This window comes from Eleutherodactylus coqui, chromosome 2 (genome assembly GCF_035609145.1).
Source record: "Eleutherodactylus coqui strain aEleCoq1 chromosome 2, aEleCoq1.hap1, whole genome shotgun sequence".
NCBI classification, from domain to species: Eukaryota; Metazoa; Chordata; class Amphibia; order Anura; family Eleutherodactylidae; genus Eleutherodactylus; species Eleutherodactylus coqui.
The window spans coordinates 69944610-69964888 of NC_089838.1; the positions used below are offsets into that span (position 1 = coordinate 69944610).

Sequence of the window (20279 nt, forward strand, 5' to 3'; positions counted from 1 at the left end):
GTTGGGGCACAGGGGGAGAGGCAGCGGTGCAAACCAGGGACGGTGAACGGCCTTCATCCCACCTTGTGGGGTGCTTGGCCATCATATGTCTGCGCATGCTGGTGGTGGTGAGGCTGGTGGTGGTGGCTCCCCGGCTGATCTTGGTGCGACACAGGTTGCACACCACTGTTCGTCGGTTGTCTGCACTCTCAGTGAAAAACTGCCAGACCTTTGAGCACCTCGGCCTCTGCAGGGTGGCATGGCGCGAGGGGGCGCTTTGGGAAACAGTTGGTGGATTATTCGGTCTGGCCCTGCCTCTACCCCTGGACACCGCACTGCCTCTTGCAACCTGCCCTGCTGCTGCCCTTGCCTCCCCCTCTGAAGACCTGTCCTCAGTAGGCGTAGCAAACCAGGTGGGGTCAGTCACCTCATCGTCCTGCTGCTCTTTCTCCGAATCCTCTGTGCGCTCCTCCCTCGGACTTACTGCCCTTACTACTACCTCACTGATAGACAACTGTGTCTCATCGTCATCGTCCTCCTCACCCACTGAAAGGTCTTGAGACAGTTGCCGGAAGTCCCCAGCCTCATCCCCCGGACCCCGGGAACTTTTAAAAAGTTGGGCATCGGTCACGACAAACTCCTCCAGTGGGAGAGGATTCGGAACCCTTGCTGCCCATTCTGGGCAGGGGCCCGGGAACAGTTCCTGGGAGTCTGCCTGCTCCTCAGAATGTGTCATTGTAATGGAGTGAGGAGGCTGGGAGGAAGGAGGAGCAGAAGCCAGAGGATTCAGAGTTGCAGCAGTGGACGGCGCAGAACTCTGGGTGTTCGATAGATTGCTGGATGCACTTTCTGCCATCCACGACAGGACCTGCTCACACTGCTCATTTTCTAATAAAGGTCTACCGCGTGGACCCATTAATTGTGAGATGAATGTGGGGACGCTAGAAACGTGCCTCTCTCCTAATCCCGCAGCAGTCGGCTGCGATACACCTGGATCAGGAGCTCGGCCTGTGCCCACACCCTGACTTGGGCCTCCGCGTCCTCGCCCGCGTCCACGTCCTCTAGGCCTACCCCTACCCCTCAGCATGGTGTATTACCAGTAGTGCAGAAACAGAACGCTGTAATTAAATGTGCCGCTTATTGGCCTGTGGTTGGAGGCTGACTTCGCTTACGGAACGCACAGCAGAGCCAGGAAATAATTTTGCGCAAGCCTGCTGTAACACTTAGCTGGCTGCGTATGAATTAGGACAACTACCCCCAGCACAGACCCAGTACACTGAGGACAGTCACAGGCAGCCCAAATAGATTTTTTTTCCCAAATGTTTTTGGAAAGGCCCACTGCTTATATACACTGTATATGTCTTCTCTCTCTGCATCACCACTACTGGCCCTGGAGTATGTAAAATAACTGCAGACTGTTGCACTGTGGACTGGAATACAGCGGTGATGTAACAGCCAACACAGAGCCAGGAAATAATTTTGCGCAAGCCTGCTGTAATACTTAGCTGGCTGCGTATGAATTAGGACAACTACCCCCAGCACAGACCCAGTACACCGAGGACAGTCACAGGCAGCCCAAATAGATTTTTTTTCCCAAATGTTTTTGGAAAGGCCCACTGCCTATATTCAATAAATATGTCTTCTGTCCCTGCCTCACCACCACTACTGGCCCTGGACTATGTATAATTACTGCAGGGCGCAATGCTCTGCACGGCCGATATACAAAAAAAAAAAATGTGCAACACTGCAAAAAGCAGCCTCCACACTACTGCACACGGTTAGATGTGGCCCTAAGAAGGACCGTTGGGATTCTTGAAGCATAAAATACTCCTAACACTCTCCCTATAGCAACTCCAGCAAGACAGCACTTTCCCTGATCTCTGTCAGAACGCATCTGTGGCGAGCCGCGGGAGGGGCCGATTTATATACTCGGGTGACACCTGATCTCGCCAGCCACTCACTGCAGGGGGGTGGTATAGGGCTTGAACGTCGCAGGGGGAAGTTGTAATGCCTTCCCTGTCTTTCTATTGGCCAGAAAAGCGCGCTAACATCTCAGAGATGAAAAGTGAAAGTAACTCGAACATCGCGTGGTACTCGTCTCGAGTAACGAGCATCTCCAACACGCTAATACTCGAACGAGTATCAAGCTCGGACGAGTACGTTCGCTCATCTCTATTGTTTAACCCTTTCATGATTAAGGATCATTAATGCTTCTGTGTTCCCAGGTCACATTCTGCAGTTTTGGCATATAATCCTAACTTTTTTTATTTTTCTGTTAATAGCGCTGTGTGTTTGTTTTTTGCAGGGTGACCTGTGGATTTGATTGTTACAATTTTTGGGGTTCATACAACTCTTTTATTACATTTCATTAAATTTTTTCTTGCAGACAGGGTTACCAAAAAAGTGCAATTCTGGCACTGCATTCTTTTTTCAGACGGCATTTATTGTGCAGGATTCATAATGTGATATTTTAATGAATTAGATATATATGGACGCAGTGATACTAATTTTTACAGTTTAATTTTTTTTTTGATGTGACAACTGGGAAAAGTTTTTCTTTTTAAACTTTTAATATTTTTTTATTTTTTGTAATATTTAAAAAGTCTTTATTTTAGTTACTTTTACTTTTTTTAGCCTCTAAAGTGGATTTGAACTTGCAATCATTTAATTGCGTATACACTATAATGCAATACTACAGTATTGCATTAGGGTGGCTTCATACGAGCGTGTTTTTGTGCGTTCATAGGTGCGTACATAGGTGTGCACCTATGTACGTGCAAAAACACGTGTGTATGAAGGTCCGTGTATTGCCTTCAATGGAGCCTCGGCAATGGCCTGCTGGCATATCTGAATTGTTTTTCAGGGAAGGGCTTTACATGTAATAAAATTTTTTAAAAAAAGAATACTCACCTTTCTTTAGCTGCCGAGGCTTAGCTGCGTCCAGCCGGCTCTTCTCTCTGCACTGCTCACAGTAGTATTCAGCAGGCGGGGATTTGAAATCCCCGCCTGCTGAATGGGCTGCCTCTGATTGGCTGAGCATTGTGACCAATCGGAGGCAGCTCTCAGCTATTGAATGAAAGCTGAGAGCTGCCTCTGATTGGTCCCTGCGCTCATTCAATAGCTGAGGCAGCACTCACCCATTCATGAATTCATGAATGGGTGAGTGCTGTCATTCAATAGCTGAGGCAGCACTCACCCATCCATGGATTCATGAATGGGTGAGTGCTGCCTCTGATTGGCTGAGCGCAGAGAGCAATCAGAGGCAGCTCTCAGCTGTCATTCATTAGCTGAGAGCTGCCTCTGATTGGTCACAGTGCTCAGCCAATCAAAGGCAGCCCATACAGCAGGCGGGGATTTTAAATCCCCTCCTGCTGAACACTACTACTGAGAAGAGCCGGCTGGATGCGGCTGAGTCCTGGCAGCTGAAGAACGGTACGTATTCTGTCATTTTTATTGTAGTCACCATTTTTCTTGTTTTTTCAGGGAAGGGCTTATATTTAAAGGCTTAGTCACACGGGTGTTTTTTCTCCCCATTTGCACATGCGCTTGCGATCCGCATCTATATATACCCAATGCTTTGCAATGGGAGCGATCACATGTCAGTTTTTTATGCAGATGTGCCAAAATTATATGACACAATGATTCACAGAACGCATTTAACTGCGTTCTGCGCAAATCGGTGTTCGTGTATGTGCACTCAATGACAAAGACCTAATGATATGGTCGAATCGTCGCCTCTCTGTGTGATGATGTGATTTCCATCCAGCATTCCTATGAAAGCATAAAATCTTTTTTTGCACCTGAAACCTGCTGCCTGATTCTACTTATTGCGCTAAATGGGGCCGGCGGCAGCAGCGCCGACCCCATTGAGAACATATACTAAAGATTTTTCTCCTCTGCCACAGCTGTGACAGCTGTGGCAGAGAAGAACGATGTTCTCCCATTAAATTCCATGGAGCCGGTAATACAGCTGGCTCCATTAAAAGCAATAGGCTGCTGGCAATCGCTGTATTAATTTTCGGGGAAGGGCTTCAAATATAAGCTCTTCCCTGAAAAGCATCCTAAAAATGTGTAAAAAATGTTAAAAAATATACACTCCCCTTTTTGCAGCTGCCGGGGCTCAGCCACGTCCAGCCGGCTCTTCTCCTGAGCTGCTTTCAGTAGTATTCAGCAGGCAGGGATTTAAAAGCCCCACCTGCTGAATGGGCTGCCTCTGATTGGTCACAGCGCTCAGCCAATCAGAGGCAGCACTCACTCACCCATTCATGAATTCAATGGAAGAACATCGTTCTCCTCTGCCACAGGGATTCATGAATTCATTAACAGGCTGTCTATTAAAGGCATGGCAACGACACATCTCTAATATGTAAATGATGATGCCAGCCCTAGGAACCTTCAGAAGGCCCCAGGCTGGTATGACACCAAGATGGAAACCCTGAGATTTTACTGCAGCAGGGCCATTCGGGCATTTAAATGCCAGTGCCAGAATTGACAGTGGTATTTAAATTGTTAACAGACACAATCTGAGTTATCAGCTGTTACAGGCAAGTGTTGGCTGTCAATGACAGTCAATACCAGCTGTGTATGGATCATGTTCGCATACAGAGCCTTGCTGCATACACAGCATATGCTGTGGATGTCTCTAGAAGTCCTAACTGCACAGGGTATTGCTGTTGGGAAGGGGTAATGTAGTGTCCCAGAACATCATTCTGGACCCCTCCATAATTCTCATAAATGTTTGTAGATGCACTGTGCAAAGCTGTCATGTCTATTTTCTGTATGTATGTTGCACAGCTGCAGCATCTGAAGGGTTAACTACCTTAAAATCACTGCAGTGTCTTACAGTGTCATGTGACATGGTGAGAATGAATCTTTAAAGAGGGGTGTATGTGAGCGGGAGGGAGGTTGATGATCTTCCATCTCACCATGCTGTTGGAGGACCCACCGTGATACGGGGAAGCATCTTTAGCTTCCCTGTATCCAAAATGGCGAAGAAGGAGAGGCTCCCTAATTGGAGCTGAGGATCTTCCCTCTTTGCCGATCAGCTAGAGAAACCATAGGATCGCAGAGGGACATCTCTGGTTCCTTGCACCTAATATGGAGGAAACGGAGAGACCGCTGGACCGTATGTGAAGTGCATGGGAGTGAGTGAGCCTAAATGTTTTCCCCCAAAAGTCCCACCACAAGAGAGAGCCATTGTAACTACTGCTTCAAGTGACACTACGTTATACAGCTAATAATAGTGCAGAAGTCTACTAAACCTCTGAAGATAATATTGAGATGATTTATGATTCCTATGCGGCCATCTAAAGTCTGGATCATCGTATAGTGGTACACCTTTAACTGACACCCACGTGTGCTGAAGTCTATGACAGCGAGGTGATCATTACTGCCATTCTGTGGCCATTGACTTTCATGTCAAGTATTCCTGCACTGTGAACTCTGCATTCTGAAGTTTGTTGTATCGTGTTGGAAAGTATACACTTTACACTTGTCCAGTGTCATTAATGCGCCGTGTGTGAATGCCAGTGTATGGAACGGTGGTGTCACAAACTGACAACTACTACCCCCATCATTAGCTGCCATTTCACATAACAGGAAAATTGTAAATAGTTTATACCTCAGCCCCGTGTTACAAGAAACCTGACCTCACAACCAGGCTATCACAGGAAATCTGGCCTCACAAGCAGGGTTATCACAGTAAAACTGGAAAATGGTGTGAAAAAAAAGTTTAAAACACCAAGTCAGTTATTTCTAATTTTAAGACTAAAAATGTAAAAAGGGTAATTTTTACTGTGTCCCCTTTAAGAAGTACAATGTGACCCTACTAAAAATAAATTTTTAGACTCTTTTCTAATGGTCTCAAGTAGTTTTGTTTGATGCCGTGCAATGTAGAACATTCTGATCTAATACAAGACTGAAGTTGATGTCTTCAGTCAGGTATTTGTGCCCAAAGCTACTGTTCTTTACACTTTCGTACATTACTTTACCAGCGCCGCTTCTTCTTTTTTCAGCAGTTTTGGATTTTATTACTATCCATAAATATTTTAAAATATCTGTGTACCTTCCTTCTCATTGCCGCCTATAACTAAAGTATATGTGAAGTGGCCGATATACTACATAAAATCACACAATACTGGTAATACGGTTGACCGCCACATAACTCTCCTCTTAATTGATGAATATTTTCTTTGCATGTGTTTTATTTGTTATTTTGACTGTATTTTATGGCCATTTGGACTCTTGGAATTAATGAACTCTGCGGCAATACACTACATTACTACTTCATGGATTTCTTTTAAATGCTGCTGTCAATAAAACGAAGAAATAGAGGCAATTTCCCAGATAAAATGAACATGATAAACAGTCTCTCTTATACCTTTATGGTTTCCATCCAGCGAGGCTGTTTGATCTGATAATACAGGACCGACCTATATTCACTCACAGGTTTGTCCCCAGCTCCCAAGCAGATGGCATTCTGAAATTACAGAAAAAAAGACAATAATATTAAAAAATAGTATTTAAAAGATAATTGCAGAGAAAAAAGTCCATATAAATCATTAGCATGAATAATAGTGGGAATATTTTGGCATCGGTATACAAGAAAAATGGATCTGAACTTGAGAGGATTAACACGTAGGTAAACTTACTTAAAGAGGTTTTCAGGGCATTTACTATTGATGACCTATCCTGTGAATAGGTCATCAATAGATCATCAGTGGGTAGCAGCAACCTGGGATCTCCACTGATCAGCTGATCATCTAGCCCACTTTCAGTGCAGCTGGACCGGACAGCCACATCGGTGGTCAGAGTTGGAAGTGTAATTGTATGCTTTGCTTTCATTGAAATCAATGCGATAAATATCTTCTATTACACTTCCGGCTCTGCCTGCAGTGAGGAGCTGTTAGTGTAATGGAAAACATAGCTCCCATTGATTTTAGTGGGAGTGAAGACTTCTCTTACACTTCCTGTTCTAACCACCGTTATGGAAATCTAGCCTGATTGCACTGACAACAGGCTGGAGGAAACAGCGAGTGGCGGACCCCCAACATTCGACTATTAATGACCTATCTTGAGGGTGTGTCACCAATAGTAAATACCCAGAAAAATCCTTTAACCGCTTGAGTGGTATGCCCAGAAATTTTCTGGGACGAGCTCCACTGCTCATAGTGATATAGCCCAGAAGATTTCCGGGCTATGTTTCACTATGGGAGCTGCAGAACACAATGCCGAATTAGTACTAACGGAAACTACAGGACATCCCGCAAAAAATTAAATGTCTTTGAAAAAAAATGCAAGTACTACAGCAAAAAAAAACTATACAAGTTTGGTATCGTAGTAATCGTACTGACCCATAGAATAAAGTTATCATGTCGTTTATGTTGTAGTTTGTGTGCCGTAGAAACAAAACGCACTGAAAGATGACGGAATTTCATTTCTTTTTCATTGTACTTCACTTAAAATTTTGTAAAAGTTTTTCAGTACATTATATGGTACATTAAATGGCACCATTAAAAAATCCAACTCATCCCGCAAAAAAGAAGCCCTCATACAGTGACGTTGATGGATAAATAAAGGATTTATAATTTTTTAAACAAGGGGAGGAAAAAAAGAAATGGGAAAAAAGAAAAAAAGGGGCTGTGTCATTAAGGGGTTAAATAATGTACTAACTTCCTTCTTCATGGGTTACCACATGTGTAATTTTATTTTTAATTTTTTACAAAGTAAAGGGAGACAAGTGTTTTTGTTTTTTATTTTTTAAATAATTTTTTTACTTTTTTTTTTAGGGGGCTTCCACAGAGACCCATCAGGACCCCCTGATCACATTCAGGGGGTCCGATGGTGACAGCCCTTTACATGCTGCAGTCACATAGACTGCAGAATGTAAAGAGTTAACACAGCAGAGATCAGAGGTTTTCTCTGATCTCTGCTATAAGAGCTGGTGGCTGGCTGTCCTCTAACAGCCAAGCACCAGCTCTCCCTGCCACAGAGATCATTGGCTTGCTTCTGACAAGCCGATGGTCTCTATGGCAACTGCAAACAAAGCAGTGCAGGAGTTTAAAATTAAAAGCGGGAGATTGTCGGCAGATCGGCAGTATCTCTCAGCTTCTTATTTCAAAATCCTGAACTGCTCTGTGTGGGTCTATGCAGGCAGAGCACAATGCCACAGCTTGTGGCATTGTGCTCTGCAGCTCCCATAGTGATTCATAGCCTGGAAATCTTCCAGGCTATATCACTATCGGCAGTGGAGCTCGTCTCGGAAAATTTCCGGGCGTGCCACTCAAGGGGTTAAAAAACGGGATCTGGTACGACAGGGTGCTAAGAAACCCGCCATCCAAGGGGTTAAGGCAATAGATTAGAACCACATCTAATATGGCAAAGAAAAATGTTAAACCTGATAATAAATCTAGTATTATATAGAAATGTATTTTTATATACACTTGGATTTGTGCTAGGAATACAGCCCGGTGAACATGTGTAATACTTTACCTTCCAGTTCTCATCTAGGATCATATATACAACTACTTACAGAAATAGATATAAATATATGTATACTTACTGGCAGGACTTTTCCATCTTCATCACAGACACACATAATAACTTCAACATTCCTTTGAGTGGTTCTTTCAAAATCTCCATTTACTAATGTAATGTAAATATCATTCCGTACATCCCCTGCATAAGAAAAAGCAGAGGATCACAGAAAGAAATATAAAATAAGCTAATAATAACGCATTATTTCTGCTAATTCTCTTCTAAATCCTTTAGAATTTAGTGTTCGTACAGAAATCACCCTTACTAAAGTGTCAAATTATCTCTTGATGGCCAGCTAAATCTAATGGCTACAACTCTCTGACTCTTCTGGATTTCTCTACAGCGTCTGACACCGTAGATCACCAACTCCTCCTTAGTATGCTCCAATCTATTGGCCTTAAGGACACTGCTCTCCTGGTTTTCTTCTTACCCCTCTGTCAGCTGTCTATAACATTATTCCATTGCTATATCCGAAACTGAATCTTTCAAAAATGGAACTCCTCATGTTTCCACCATCTACTAACCTACCTAAGAAGCTCTGTGGTATTTCTATATACCCTAAGCAGTACACCTGCTATCTTGGAGTAATATTTGACTCAGATCTTTCTTTCATTCCCTATATTCAATCTCTTGTACACTCATGTCACCTGCACCTCAAAAACATCTCCAGAATCCGCCCTTTTCTTAGGGTGGACACACCAAACATTATTGTTGTTCTGATCCATTCTCATCTTGGTTACTGCAACCCAATATTAATTGGTTTTTCCCTCACTTAACTCTACTTTTTCCAATCTATACTGAATGCAGCAAGCAAGCTGATCTTTCTGCCCAACCTCTTCACTGATGCAACCACCCTGTTCCAAAGATAAAGAAAATGGTAAGAGCAAACCGGGTGTGTATGAGGGTCCGGAGCCTGATGTCTGGGGCCCTGAAGCCTCAAGGAGCTGAAGAAAAAAAGGGTGATGATTTGTGTGAAAATAAACTTCAGTAGGAGGCACTGCCGAACAGATGGAGCAACAATACTGGTAGCCCGATGCTACTCTCCAATGAATTTCAACAGGCAGAGGGATAAGATTTATCCAAGTTCTCTTTTTATTGTGTCAATTAAAACCAGCTGATACGCCTTTCGGAGTAGGTCCCTTAATCAGCCAAGCTGGATTAGACATACGACAGCCATTCATGTGAATACTTGTCCTGTAATACTACATTTGCCCTACAGGGGAAATGCTCAGATGGCTAAGGCTCCTCTGTCACAATCAGATGATTGCAGAGTGTGCTCAGAGCAGGACCTGGGGTGATCAGCTGTTCACTTTGGGCCCTGCATTCAGGTAGAGGTTGTGCATGTTGCCACAAGCCCTTTTAAGAAAATAGATAACTTATAAAGATAAAGGAAATCCTTTTATATAAAAGTCAAAAAGCTACTGGAAGATGTAAATCCTGTAAAGTACACAATGTTCCAGAAAAATAAAATGGAACCCCCTAACTTAGTGTCCAAAGGATCAGCTTGTTCTAGGACAAGAAAAGAGCAGTACAGAACTTGCACTGTAGAGAGGTGCTAGTAGACAACCAATCAGTGAATGCACCTCAGTATTATCAAAATAATGACGACCTGTTTGTCCGTGTATGAGTGGTGAGTGGGTTTGTGAGTGACTTACATGCTGTGCCCCTGATCACATGACGGTGACATCATCAAAGGTCCTTCATCATCAGTGAGGGAGTTACATGCTCTGCCCCTGATAACATTATGGTGACATCATCACAGGTCCTATACGCAGACGGCTGTTGTCTGGCTAGGTGTTAGTATTCCATGGCAACTGAGGCCACAGGGGGTTTGTAGTCCACCTGTAATCTGCACAAGCATGCAGGACCTTTAATGACATCACCATCATGTGATAAGGGGCGGAGCATGTAAGTCATTTACTGGGCATGAGCATCACCATCATGGGATCAGGGGCAGAGCATGATGGTGACGTCATCACAGGCCCTTCATCTGCAGTGTTCTTGTTGTATGGGATGAACAATATATGTACCAGTGTTGTGTGTGATCTGCATGCACCACCAGAAATACTGGCACTACACTTTCTTAATAATTACTAGTAGGTGTTATACCAGTGGAATGCCCATGCCAACTGGCTGTGTTTTCTAACAAAGTGCTACAGATACAGACTGCATGTGATATTGTATATTGACTCAGATCTTCAAATACAAAAGCCCAGGAAAGACCATTCAATGTTGAAAAGATTGTATCCCAAGGTCATTGTAACTTGAGGAATCATTGTAATATATTCATAAAGTAAGGCTCCACCTTTAAAAAAAATATTAGTTACATAACAAATAATTTAAATTTGTAATACATTTTCCTTGCCTTTCTTGCTGTTTTCACTTAATTTTCAGTTTTTGTATAATACAGAAATTCATTCTGTTGTCTGCTGAAACTTATTATAGCTTTTGCCTTAATTACTCCAGTAACAGTGCTTGAAGTACATGAACACTGATAACACATAAACATTCAAATGAGGTTTCCTGCACACAGCCACAAGAACCATAAAGCCCTGCCCCATTAGCCACCTGCCAGTAGAAAATGGAAGCGATCAGGAGGAATTAACTGTGTTCTCTGCAAGATTCCTCCAAGACTGTTTGTTTCAGGAGAATGCAGAACTTCCTGCGGGCAATACTGTGGGCCAGTTATTCTTCTGTTTACTTTTACAATTCTTTTCTAATTTTAGTGTTTCTTTAGCACGTTCAAGACCAAGCTAGTAATGACCAGGAACTGTTGAGCTTTATTTTTTTTAGTACATGTGCATTTCAAAGCCATTACTCCTTCGGTTATGCAAATAATTTCGGTGTCCTTTTTGGTAATGCATGGGCTTTATTTTTCCAGTATTTATTCTTTATTTGATATTGATAGAAAAAAATATAAAATAACGCAATTGTTAGCGCTAGCAGTGTCATTCTTTATGGTTTACCTTTTTTACTTTACTCTTTTTAACACATTATGCCCCTCATAAAGTTATAAGAGTCCTTTGGGAGACATTTTACATTTACATTCATTCTTGCATTGCTTCTCCCCTATAACCAAGGCTGACTTATTAGTAAATCCCTAAATATACACTACCGTTCAAAAGTTTGGGGTCACCCAAACAATTTTGTGTTTTCCATGAAAAGTCACACTTATTCACCACCATGCGTTGTGAAATGAATAGAAAATAGAGTCAAGACATTGACAAGGTTAGAAATAATGATTTGTATTTGAAATAACATTGTTTTTACATCAAACTTTGCTTTCGTCAAAGAATCCTCCTTTTGCAGCAATTACAGCATTGCACACCTTTGACATTCTAGCTGTTAATTTGTTGAGGTAAGCTTGAGAAATTACACCCCACGCTTCTAGAAGCATCTCCCACAAGTTGGATTGGTTGGATGGGCACTTCTGGCGTACCATACGGTCAAGCTGCTCCCACAACAGCTCAATGGGGTTCAGATCTGGTGACTGCGCTGGCCACTCCATTACCGATAGAATACCAGCTGCCTGCTTCTGCTGTAAATAGTTCTTGCACAATTTGGAGGTGTGTTTAGGGTCATTGTCCTGTTGTAGGATGAAATTGGTTACAATCAAGCACTGTCCACTGGGTATGGCATGGCGTTGCAAAATGGAGTGATAGCCTTCCTTATTCAGAATCCCTTTTACCCTGTACAAATCTCCCACCTTATCAGCACCAAAGCAACCCCAGACCATCACATTACCTCCACCATGCTTAACAGATGGCGTCAGGCATTCTTCCAGCATCTTTTCATTTGTTCTGCGTCTCACAAACGTTCTTCTTTGTGATCCAAACACCTCAAACTTGGATTCATCCGTACACAACACTTTTTTCCAGTTTTCCTCTGTCCAATGGCTGTGTTCTTTTGCCCATCTTAATCTTTTTCTTTTATTGGCCAGTCTCAGATATGGCTTTTTCTTTGCCACTCTGCCCTGAAGCCCAAAACCCTGCAGCCGCCTCTTCACTGTAGATGTTGACACTTGTGGTTTGCGGGTACTATTTAATGAAGATGCCAGTTGGGTACCTGTGAGGCGTCTGTTTCTCAAACTAGAGACTCTAATGTGCTTATCTTCTTGCTTAGTTGTGCAACGCGACCTCCCACTTCTTTTTCTACTCTGGTTAGAGCCTGTTTGTGCTGTCCTCTGAAGGGAGTAGTACACACCGTTGTAGGAAATCTTCAATTTCTTAGCAATTTCTCGCATGGAATAGCCTTCATTTCTAAGAACAAGAATAGACTGTCGAGTTTCAGATGAAAGTTCTCTTTTTCTGGCCATTTTGAGCGTTTAATTGACCCCACAAATGTGATGCTCCAGAAACTCAATCTGCTCACAGGAAGGTCAGTTTTGTAGCTTCTGTAACGAGCTAGACTGTTTTCAGATGTGTGAACATGATTGCACAAGGGTTTTCTAATCATCAATTAGCCTTCTGAGCCAATGAGCAAACACATTGTACCATTAGAACACTGGAGTGATAGTTGCTAGAAATGGGCCTCTATACACCTTTGTAGATATTGCACAAAAAAACAGACATTTGCAGCTAGAATAGTCATTTACCACATTAGCAATGTATAGAGTGCATTTGTTTAAAGTTAGGGCTAGTTTAAAGTTATCTTCATTGAAAAGTACAGTGCTTTTCCTTCAAAAATAAGGACATTTCAATGTGACCCCAAACTTTTGAACGGTAGTGTATTTCTAAGTGTAACATGTTAAATCATTGTTCTGCTTTCCATACAAATATATTTGAAATAATGGACAGGGATGGAAATTATTTATATTTTTACATGCTTTACTCCAAAATATAGGGCATTTAGAGTACAGTAATAGCTAGTAGGGAGCACCCAGCCAGGATTGTCTACGGTGACTAATGGAATGGTATAGGAGAAATAATACATAATATGAATAGAATCTTCCTGTTGCATTTGCTATTCATAGGCATGGCCCTTAATGTTTCTTTTTTTTTGAACATACAATTTAGTTGAATGTGTTTGACTCCATATCTGATGTAGTTTTGTACGTTATTGGTCAAAGGGAGCAAGTAGGATATATAAAAAGATTAATAGACTAAATCCTTTGATGCTCGTAGAGCACTGGCACTACAGACCGGCAACAGTTTTGCTTTCATACTTCTTGCATGTTTTTAAAATAATAAAAGGCAACGAAAGCTGGTCTCAATATAAAGAACAATTTATAGATGTAGGATGAAAAAAACTAAGGAGGAACTAAGTCTAATCATGCATAAAGAGGAGTCATAAAAGATAAATGAATTAATGAATAGAGATATAAAATGCAATGGTTTAACTACAGGGTCAGGTTAGCAAGGAGGTTTTAATGTCTCATACTGTACCCATTGGAAAATTGTTTATTCATTTCCTATTGCTTACTTAATACCAACATAACCTGTAGAGCTGCACACAACTGTTAATCACAATTGCATTTCCTCTATCTACGTCAGACTCATACACACAGGACAATTTCATAGAGTGATTAATAGCATATTGTATAAAATTGTGTGAAGTATGTCAAGAAAATGGAGCATATCAGTGAATAACATAAACACCATAAAACATAACTTTTAATGTCACCGATAGAAATATCAATATACATTGACATGCAAAAAGTCATGGGACTGGAACATATATCGGGTAGAACCCCCTTTAGCCCGATGAGGTTCAGTTACATGACACAGCATCAAGTCCACAAGTGGATAGGAGATGTCTGAAGAGATGTTGAGACATGCTGTCTGAATAGCCACCCATAGCTCTGTGGTTATTGGTAGGTGCAGGATCTCGGGTGAGAGTCAACCTCTCCACCACATTTCCATCCCTTAAATGCTTGTTTGAGTGCACATTGGGTAAATGTGCAGGCCACACCATTCGTAGGAACTCTCTATAATGCTCTTTGAATGAATTTTGAACAACTTGGGCCTGATGGCATGGTGCATTATCCTGCTGAAATATCCCATGATTGTGGGAGTACATGAAATTCATGAATGTCTGCAGATGGTCCCCAAACAGTGCAATGGAACAGGCACTGGTCAATGAAATGTTTAGGAGGACCAGTGGACCATGAGACTACACCTCAAACCAGTATGGAATCACCACCAGCTCACACAATGCCTTGTTGACAACTGGGGTCCAAGGCCCCATTGGGTCTATACCACACATGTACCCTACCATATGCCTAATAATTGGTACCATGACTCATCGGTCAATGCCGCATGGGTCCAGTCCTCCACGGTCTAGTTAGCAACCTCATAAGCCCAGGTGAGGCACTGTGTCCAGTATTGTGGTGTTAACATAGGTACTCTGGTGATTCTTCTCCCCCATATACCATGGAAGCTAAAGAACATTGCACGGACCTGCAGGGCATGAGTGTGCCTCCTGCATTGAATGTGGATATGATTTATATCAGTTATTTGTCTGTTTGCATGGACAATTCTAGCCAGATGCCGCTGGTCACAATCATTAAGCACTCATGGGTGGCCACTGCACTGTGCATTGTGGGTGGTAATGCCTTCAATGATGTTTTCCAAGTACACATGTAACACTGTGGATCGATGACTATTCAATGCTGACACACGGTTGGCAATGGAATGTCCCATCCCTATGGCACCCACTATCGTGCCTTGCTTGAGAAACGTATCTCACATTTCCATGTGCACACTTGTCAGTGTTGAACATTACTCATAAGATAACACCTCACAACTTATACAGGTGTGGGCATTCCCAAGCCATCACCTGAGATAATGCCACTTCAAAATCAATTTACATACTGCTATTCCATGACTTTTGGTATGTCCATGTATCATTAAAGAAAGCATAGTCTAAATACCTAGACGGTGAATATATTAACCAAAGGATAGAGTCCATAGCGGTACCAAATAGATAAATAAATGTAGGGAATATATATGATACAATTTATCCCTACGATAGTTTCCATTATCATATATTTTCCCTACATTTATTTCCCAATTTGGTGCCACTATTGACTCCACTGTCTGGTTGATTTATTCACCACCTAGGTGTTTGGACCATGCTTCATTTGATAACACATTGATATTGACATTTAAAATTACTTTTAACAGGTACTGCTTGTGGCTGAAACTCCGCCCATCTGCAGCTGCCAATGGAAGCACAATCTTGCCATTAACGTCAGCAAGAATATGCATCTATTGGCAGCCATGGCTGGGCAGAGTCTAAGCCACAAGCGGTACCTGCTACACAGCAATGCATCCAGATTAAACCCACAGAAACATGGTGGCTAGATTAAATGCTAGAACTCCAGTGTTATAATTTCAGTTGTGACACAGTTCCTTTTTAAAAATTATTTTTGCAGTAGGGGTATGTTCAAATGTTGTGGAATTTTGGTGTAGATTATGTACCAAAAATACACCACAATGTAAAAGTACAATACATGGAAATGAAGCTTTCAAAAGCATGTCTTTATGTATCTGTAAAAAAATCAATTTATGCTGCAATCAAATTATTCTGTGATTATCTCAGAGGTTGTACCCCCACCAATGACAGAGTGAAGGCATAACCTAGCCATATGCCATCACTTTAAGAGATGGGAAAACTCCTTTAAAGGAACACTCCAGGCAAAATGTATGCAATTGTATACAGTGCAGAGCCTTGGGGTGGTATATGACTCGAGAAGTCAAAGAACACCATAGAGGTGTGCATAGCCCTGAGTTATGCATCTTCCTCTCAGGGCCTGCACTACAGTGTTCCTTAATGGTGTTTTATCAACCATTTAAGGGATATTCTAGGCACTTACTATTGACAACCTATTGTCAGGGTAAGTCGTCAATAATCGGCAGGGATCTGCCGCTCAAGATCCCGGCTGATTAGCTGATCCTCCAGCTCAGTGTCAGTGCATTGGGGCCAGATATTCCACAATGGTGGTCAGGGCCAGAAGTGCAATAGATGGCTTCACTCCCATTGATTTTAATGGGAGTGAAGCCGTCGTCTATTAGACTTCCAGCCTGGACCAACAATGCAGACGTCTGGCCCTACTGCACAGACAGGATTAGCAGGAAATCCAAGTGGTGGCCCCCTGCCAATCAACTATTGATGACTACCCTGCAGATAGGTCATTAATAGTAAATGCCCAGAATATCCCTTTGTTATTATAAAAAAATAATTGTTACCAGTTGTTTATAAGATATCTGTAGGATGATCAGGAGTATGGCGAATTTGTGAAAAATGCAATAAAAACTGTGATTTGTCGCAACATGTGAGCTCACAATCAGCCCCTTTGTATCTTAGTTCAGTTTTATTAATTACATTTTGATCTCCTTAATTATCCATTAGTTTTTATATATAGTGGTATAAAAAGGGGCAGGAAGTGGGTGGGCACCACCAGAGAACTTTGTGTTTGCCAGCATCTTTCTGTAAGGTTATCAAGATCTCAATCCCAAAGCTTTTTTGTTGATCAGATATATACATATTAAAGTTTAGACGTTTCTTAAGTAAATTGTGAAAGATTCTCTGTGTGACCTACCTGGCATGATTATCTCCGGGAATCCTAGTTTCCTTGCAATCACAGTAGTTCTGTCCACAAGGTGTGGGTAGTCTTTCCGGATCTGAACAGAATCCCCAACCAACATTTTCACTGTAACCCAAAGACCTGCAAAACAATAATAATGCTAATGCAATTCAGAATGCTAATTTACAGGTTTGTCCTAAGAATTTAAGGCTTGCACTGATTTTTTTACATCAGTCTAATCAGTTGAGTTGATTTATTTAAAATAAAGCAATGTGCCAGTTAAATTCCAACTCACACCTCCATGTACTTGCTGCTAATTGTAAAACATTCATGAATGTCAGATAGACAAAACCATTGATGTGGTGCCCAGGGCTGGACTGACTGGGCAATTGGGTACTGCTGTCTGGGACCAGGGCATTAAGGGGTCCAGCAACCCTCCACCAGAAAAATGCACCATACATATAGTTACCTGCATACAAATTTATACTGCTTCCCTTAAAGGGGTTTTCCAGGGAGAATACTACTGATAGCTTATCCTCAGTATAGGTCATCAATAATTGCTCGGCTGGGGTCCGTCGCCCCAACTGAAACGCTGATAGGGCGCATGCTGTCAGCACCATAAATACACAGAGGTCAGAGCGGAAGCAGTGGAAGTCCCTGCACCGACCTCTGTTTCGTAGCCGGCGTTTGTAACTGCAGGCACAGCTCATGCTGATTTCGACCTCTGTGTATTTGCGGCTCTGACAGCATGTGCCTGCTCAGCTGATTGGTTGCGGTCCCTAGTGGCAGACCCAGGACGATCAATTATTGATTACTAATCCTAAGCATAGGTCATTAGTAGTATTCTTCCTAGAAAATCCCTTTAAGTTGATATGGAAGAAGCTCCCTCTACAGGCGGCTGTAGGAAACCAGATTTTTATCATTTATCAAAGCAGTTCTTTCACTAACAAAATATGAAAAGCCCAGGAAAGCTATATATACATAAAGTCATTTTTTGTATACTTTGCTTCCTACAAACTTAATGGAGTTTTCTGGAACTAAACCACTAGTTAATCGGGGGTGATCTGTCGCTCAGGACCCCTACTGATCAGCTGATTGAAGTGACAGAGGCACTAAAGTGAGCGACTTTGGTCCTTAACAGGCACAACACTGTACATTATATAGCATATGTGTCTGATATTGCTGCTCAGTCCCATTCAATTCAATGAGACTGAGCTGCTCTCAGGCCATGTGACCAATGGACATGACATCACATGCCTGAGAAGCGGTCACAGTGCTCACCCAAGTGCTGTAGCCTATTCAATCAACTGATCGGCGGGGATCCTGAGCATTGGATCCATGTGAATCAACTATTCATGACTTATTCTAAGAATGGGCCTTGAGTACTTCAATTTTGGAAATCCCCTTTAGAATCAGGCAGTGACACAAGATGAAACTTTCTTGCATCAAGTTCCAATATTAAATCCTATTTGTGTCTGGATCAGAAAGTTAACATTCAGATTACCTTAAACGGCTTTCATAAAGCGTGTGACTGTCACTTTTGTAATTGATGTATAGCATACAATGTGTATGACATGTACAATACAGACATCTTACTGAACATTGTCTCGTGTAGTTATACTTTAATACTAGTGGCAGTTTTGAGTCGCCAGGAATTAGACTATGCTAAAATGCCCTCTGGGCCTTGACACTTTACCTCTGGGTCATTATGACACGGGCAGTAGACTAAAGTAGTACTAAGTACTATGCCACAATGTCACTTGCTATTATGTCACTTACTGGCACTACACTATTGAGTCACTGGGGAATCTGCTTTGGTTATCTATTCTATGTATAGAAAAATGACATGTTTGATATGAAGGATTTAAAGTATTAAGATTAGGAAAAAAAGAAGAAAAAAAAACCTTGCCTCCTACCCAGTGACATGTATATAGAATCTGGGAAATTTCAGTTATCCAATGACATTATACAGTACTTCATTTAGAAGCAAGCTGACGTTCTTTTACCTTGTCCACCGCTGTCACCTTTTAGTGCTGTGACTTTGTTAAGAAGGCTGTGCAAAAAATCATTCTCTGCTACAACCCTGGAGGAATACAGAGAGAGGATGATGTAATTTGACAAGTGTTACTTTATTGTGACATTAAAACTCATCAATTAGCTGGCTGTGCAGCCATCGCACAATGCCTCACAGAGCAAATAAAGCTAAATTTGGCAGCACACACATAGCAACACAACCTGTTAGTCTTATGTATGCGGTGCGGCGGCTGCACTCATTACATCGTCATTATTGATTTGATGATATGTTCTATGTTGGACAAAAATAAAGCAGACGCCATCATCTATTCAGGATGTGACAGTCCTTCAACAGAGCACAATAAGCTTTTTGCTGAGATAAATATACCTGGAATAACACTTTAATGCTGGCTTTACGTATACTACATACCTCCCAACGTTTTGGGCAGTCCATCAGGGACACTTATTGTTCTTTGTGTAGAAGATCTACATTTCTATGCATATTTATATGCCTGAATAGTTTTCATTAATATATTATTGCAAATCCATCAGAATATAGAAATGCTTAAAGGTGTTTTCTGATATAATAAATATTGGTGGCAATGGGGTTACCAACCTCGAAAAGGATGGAGGGTTGAGTCAACCTTGAGCCGGCTACCTGACCCAAGTGGGGATTGAACCTTCAGGTCGTGAGTCAGACCTTAGGATTGCATTTGTGCTGCCTTAACACCCTGCGCAATGCAAGGCTCATAATGGGGTTAGGGTTACATAGATAAAAAAAGAAAAAAAAACTCCCCATTGATACACTGCTCTCTGCAACTGTTGTCTTCCTTCGGTCTTCTGTTTACTTGCTCTGTAGTGTGGGTTGTTTAGTCACGTGAACGCTATGGCCAATAAGAGGCCAGATAAGGATGTCATCAGTGACGTCCCAGAAACTTGCTGGTGGCTTCTACATTAGAAGCCCACCTGACAGGTTTATGGTATGTCATTGGGTCTTCTGGTGACATCACCTTTCAGATGACGCGGTGCCGGAACACCAAGGCGGCAGTCCGGTGCCATGTTACATATATCGATTTAATATTGTTTTGGACACAGTGGGCCCAAAAATAATTTAGAAAAACCCTTTAAGATCCAGATTTGGGGGTTTATATGCAGTAGGGAACCACATAGATAGTATTTGGAGCAATTTGGTAAGTTTGTTAATTCAAAATTATTTACCAGGTCA

The 20279-nt window shown here is 42.0% G+C and overlaps 1 protein-coding gene across 2 annotated transcripts in view; it reads right to left on the reverse strand.

Annotated features, from left to right (window-relative positions):
• DOCK2 (dedicator of cytokinesis 2) overlaps positions 1 to 20279 on the reverse strand; it is a 677690-nt gene that overhangs the window by 515219 nt on the left and 142192 nt on the right. For both annotated transcript variants that reach the window (XM_066591098.1, XM_066591097.1), the window contains exons 12-15: positions 19048 to 19124; positions 17057 to 17182; positions 8540 to 8655; positions 6359 to 6457 (exon numbers count right to left, since the gene is read on the reverse strand). In XM_066591098.1, coding sequence (XP_066447195.1) covers positions 6359 to 6457; positions 8540 to 8655; positions 17057 to 17182; positions 19048 to 19124 — 418 coding nt within the window. The remainder of the gene's footprint in view (positions 1 to 6358; positions 6458 to 8539; positions 8656 to 17056; positions 17183 to 19047; positions 19125 to 20279) is intronic.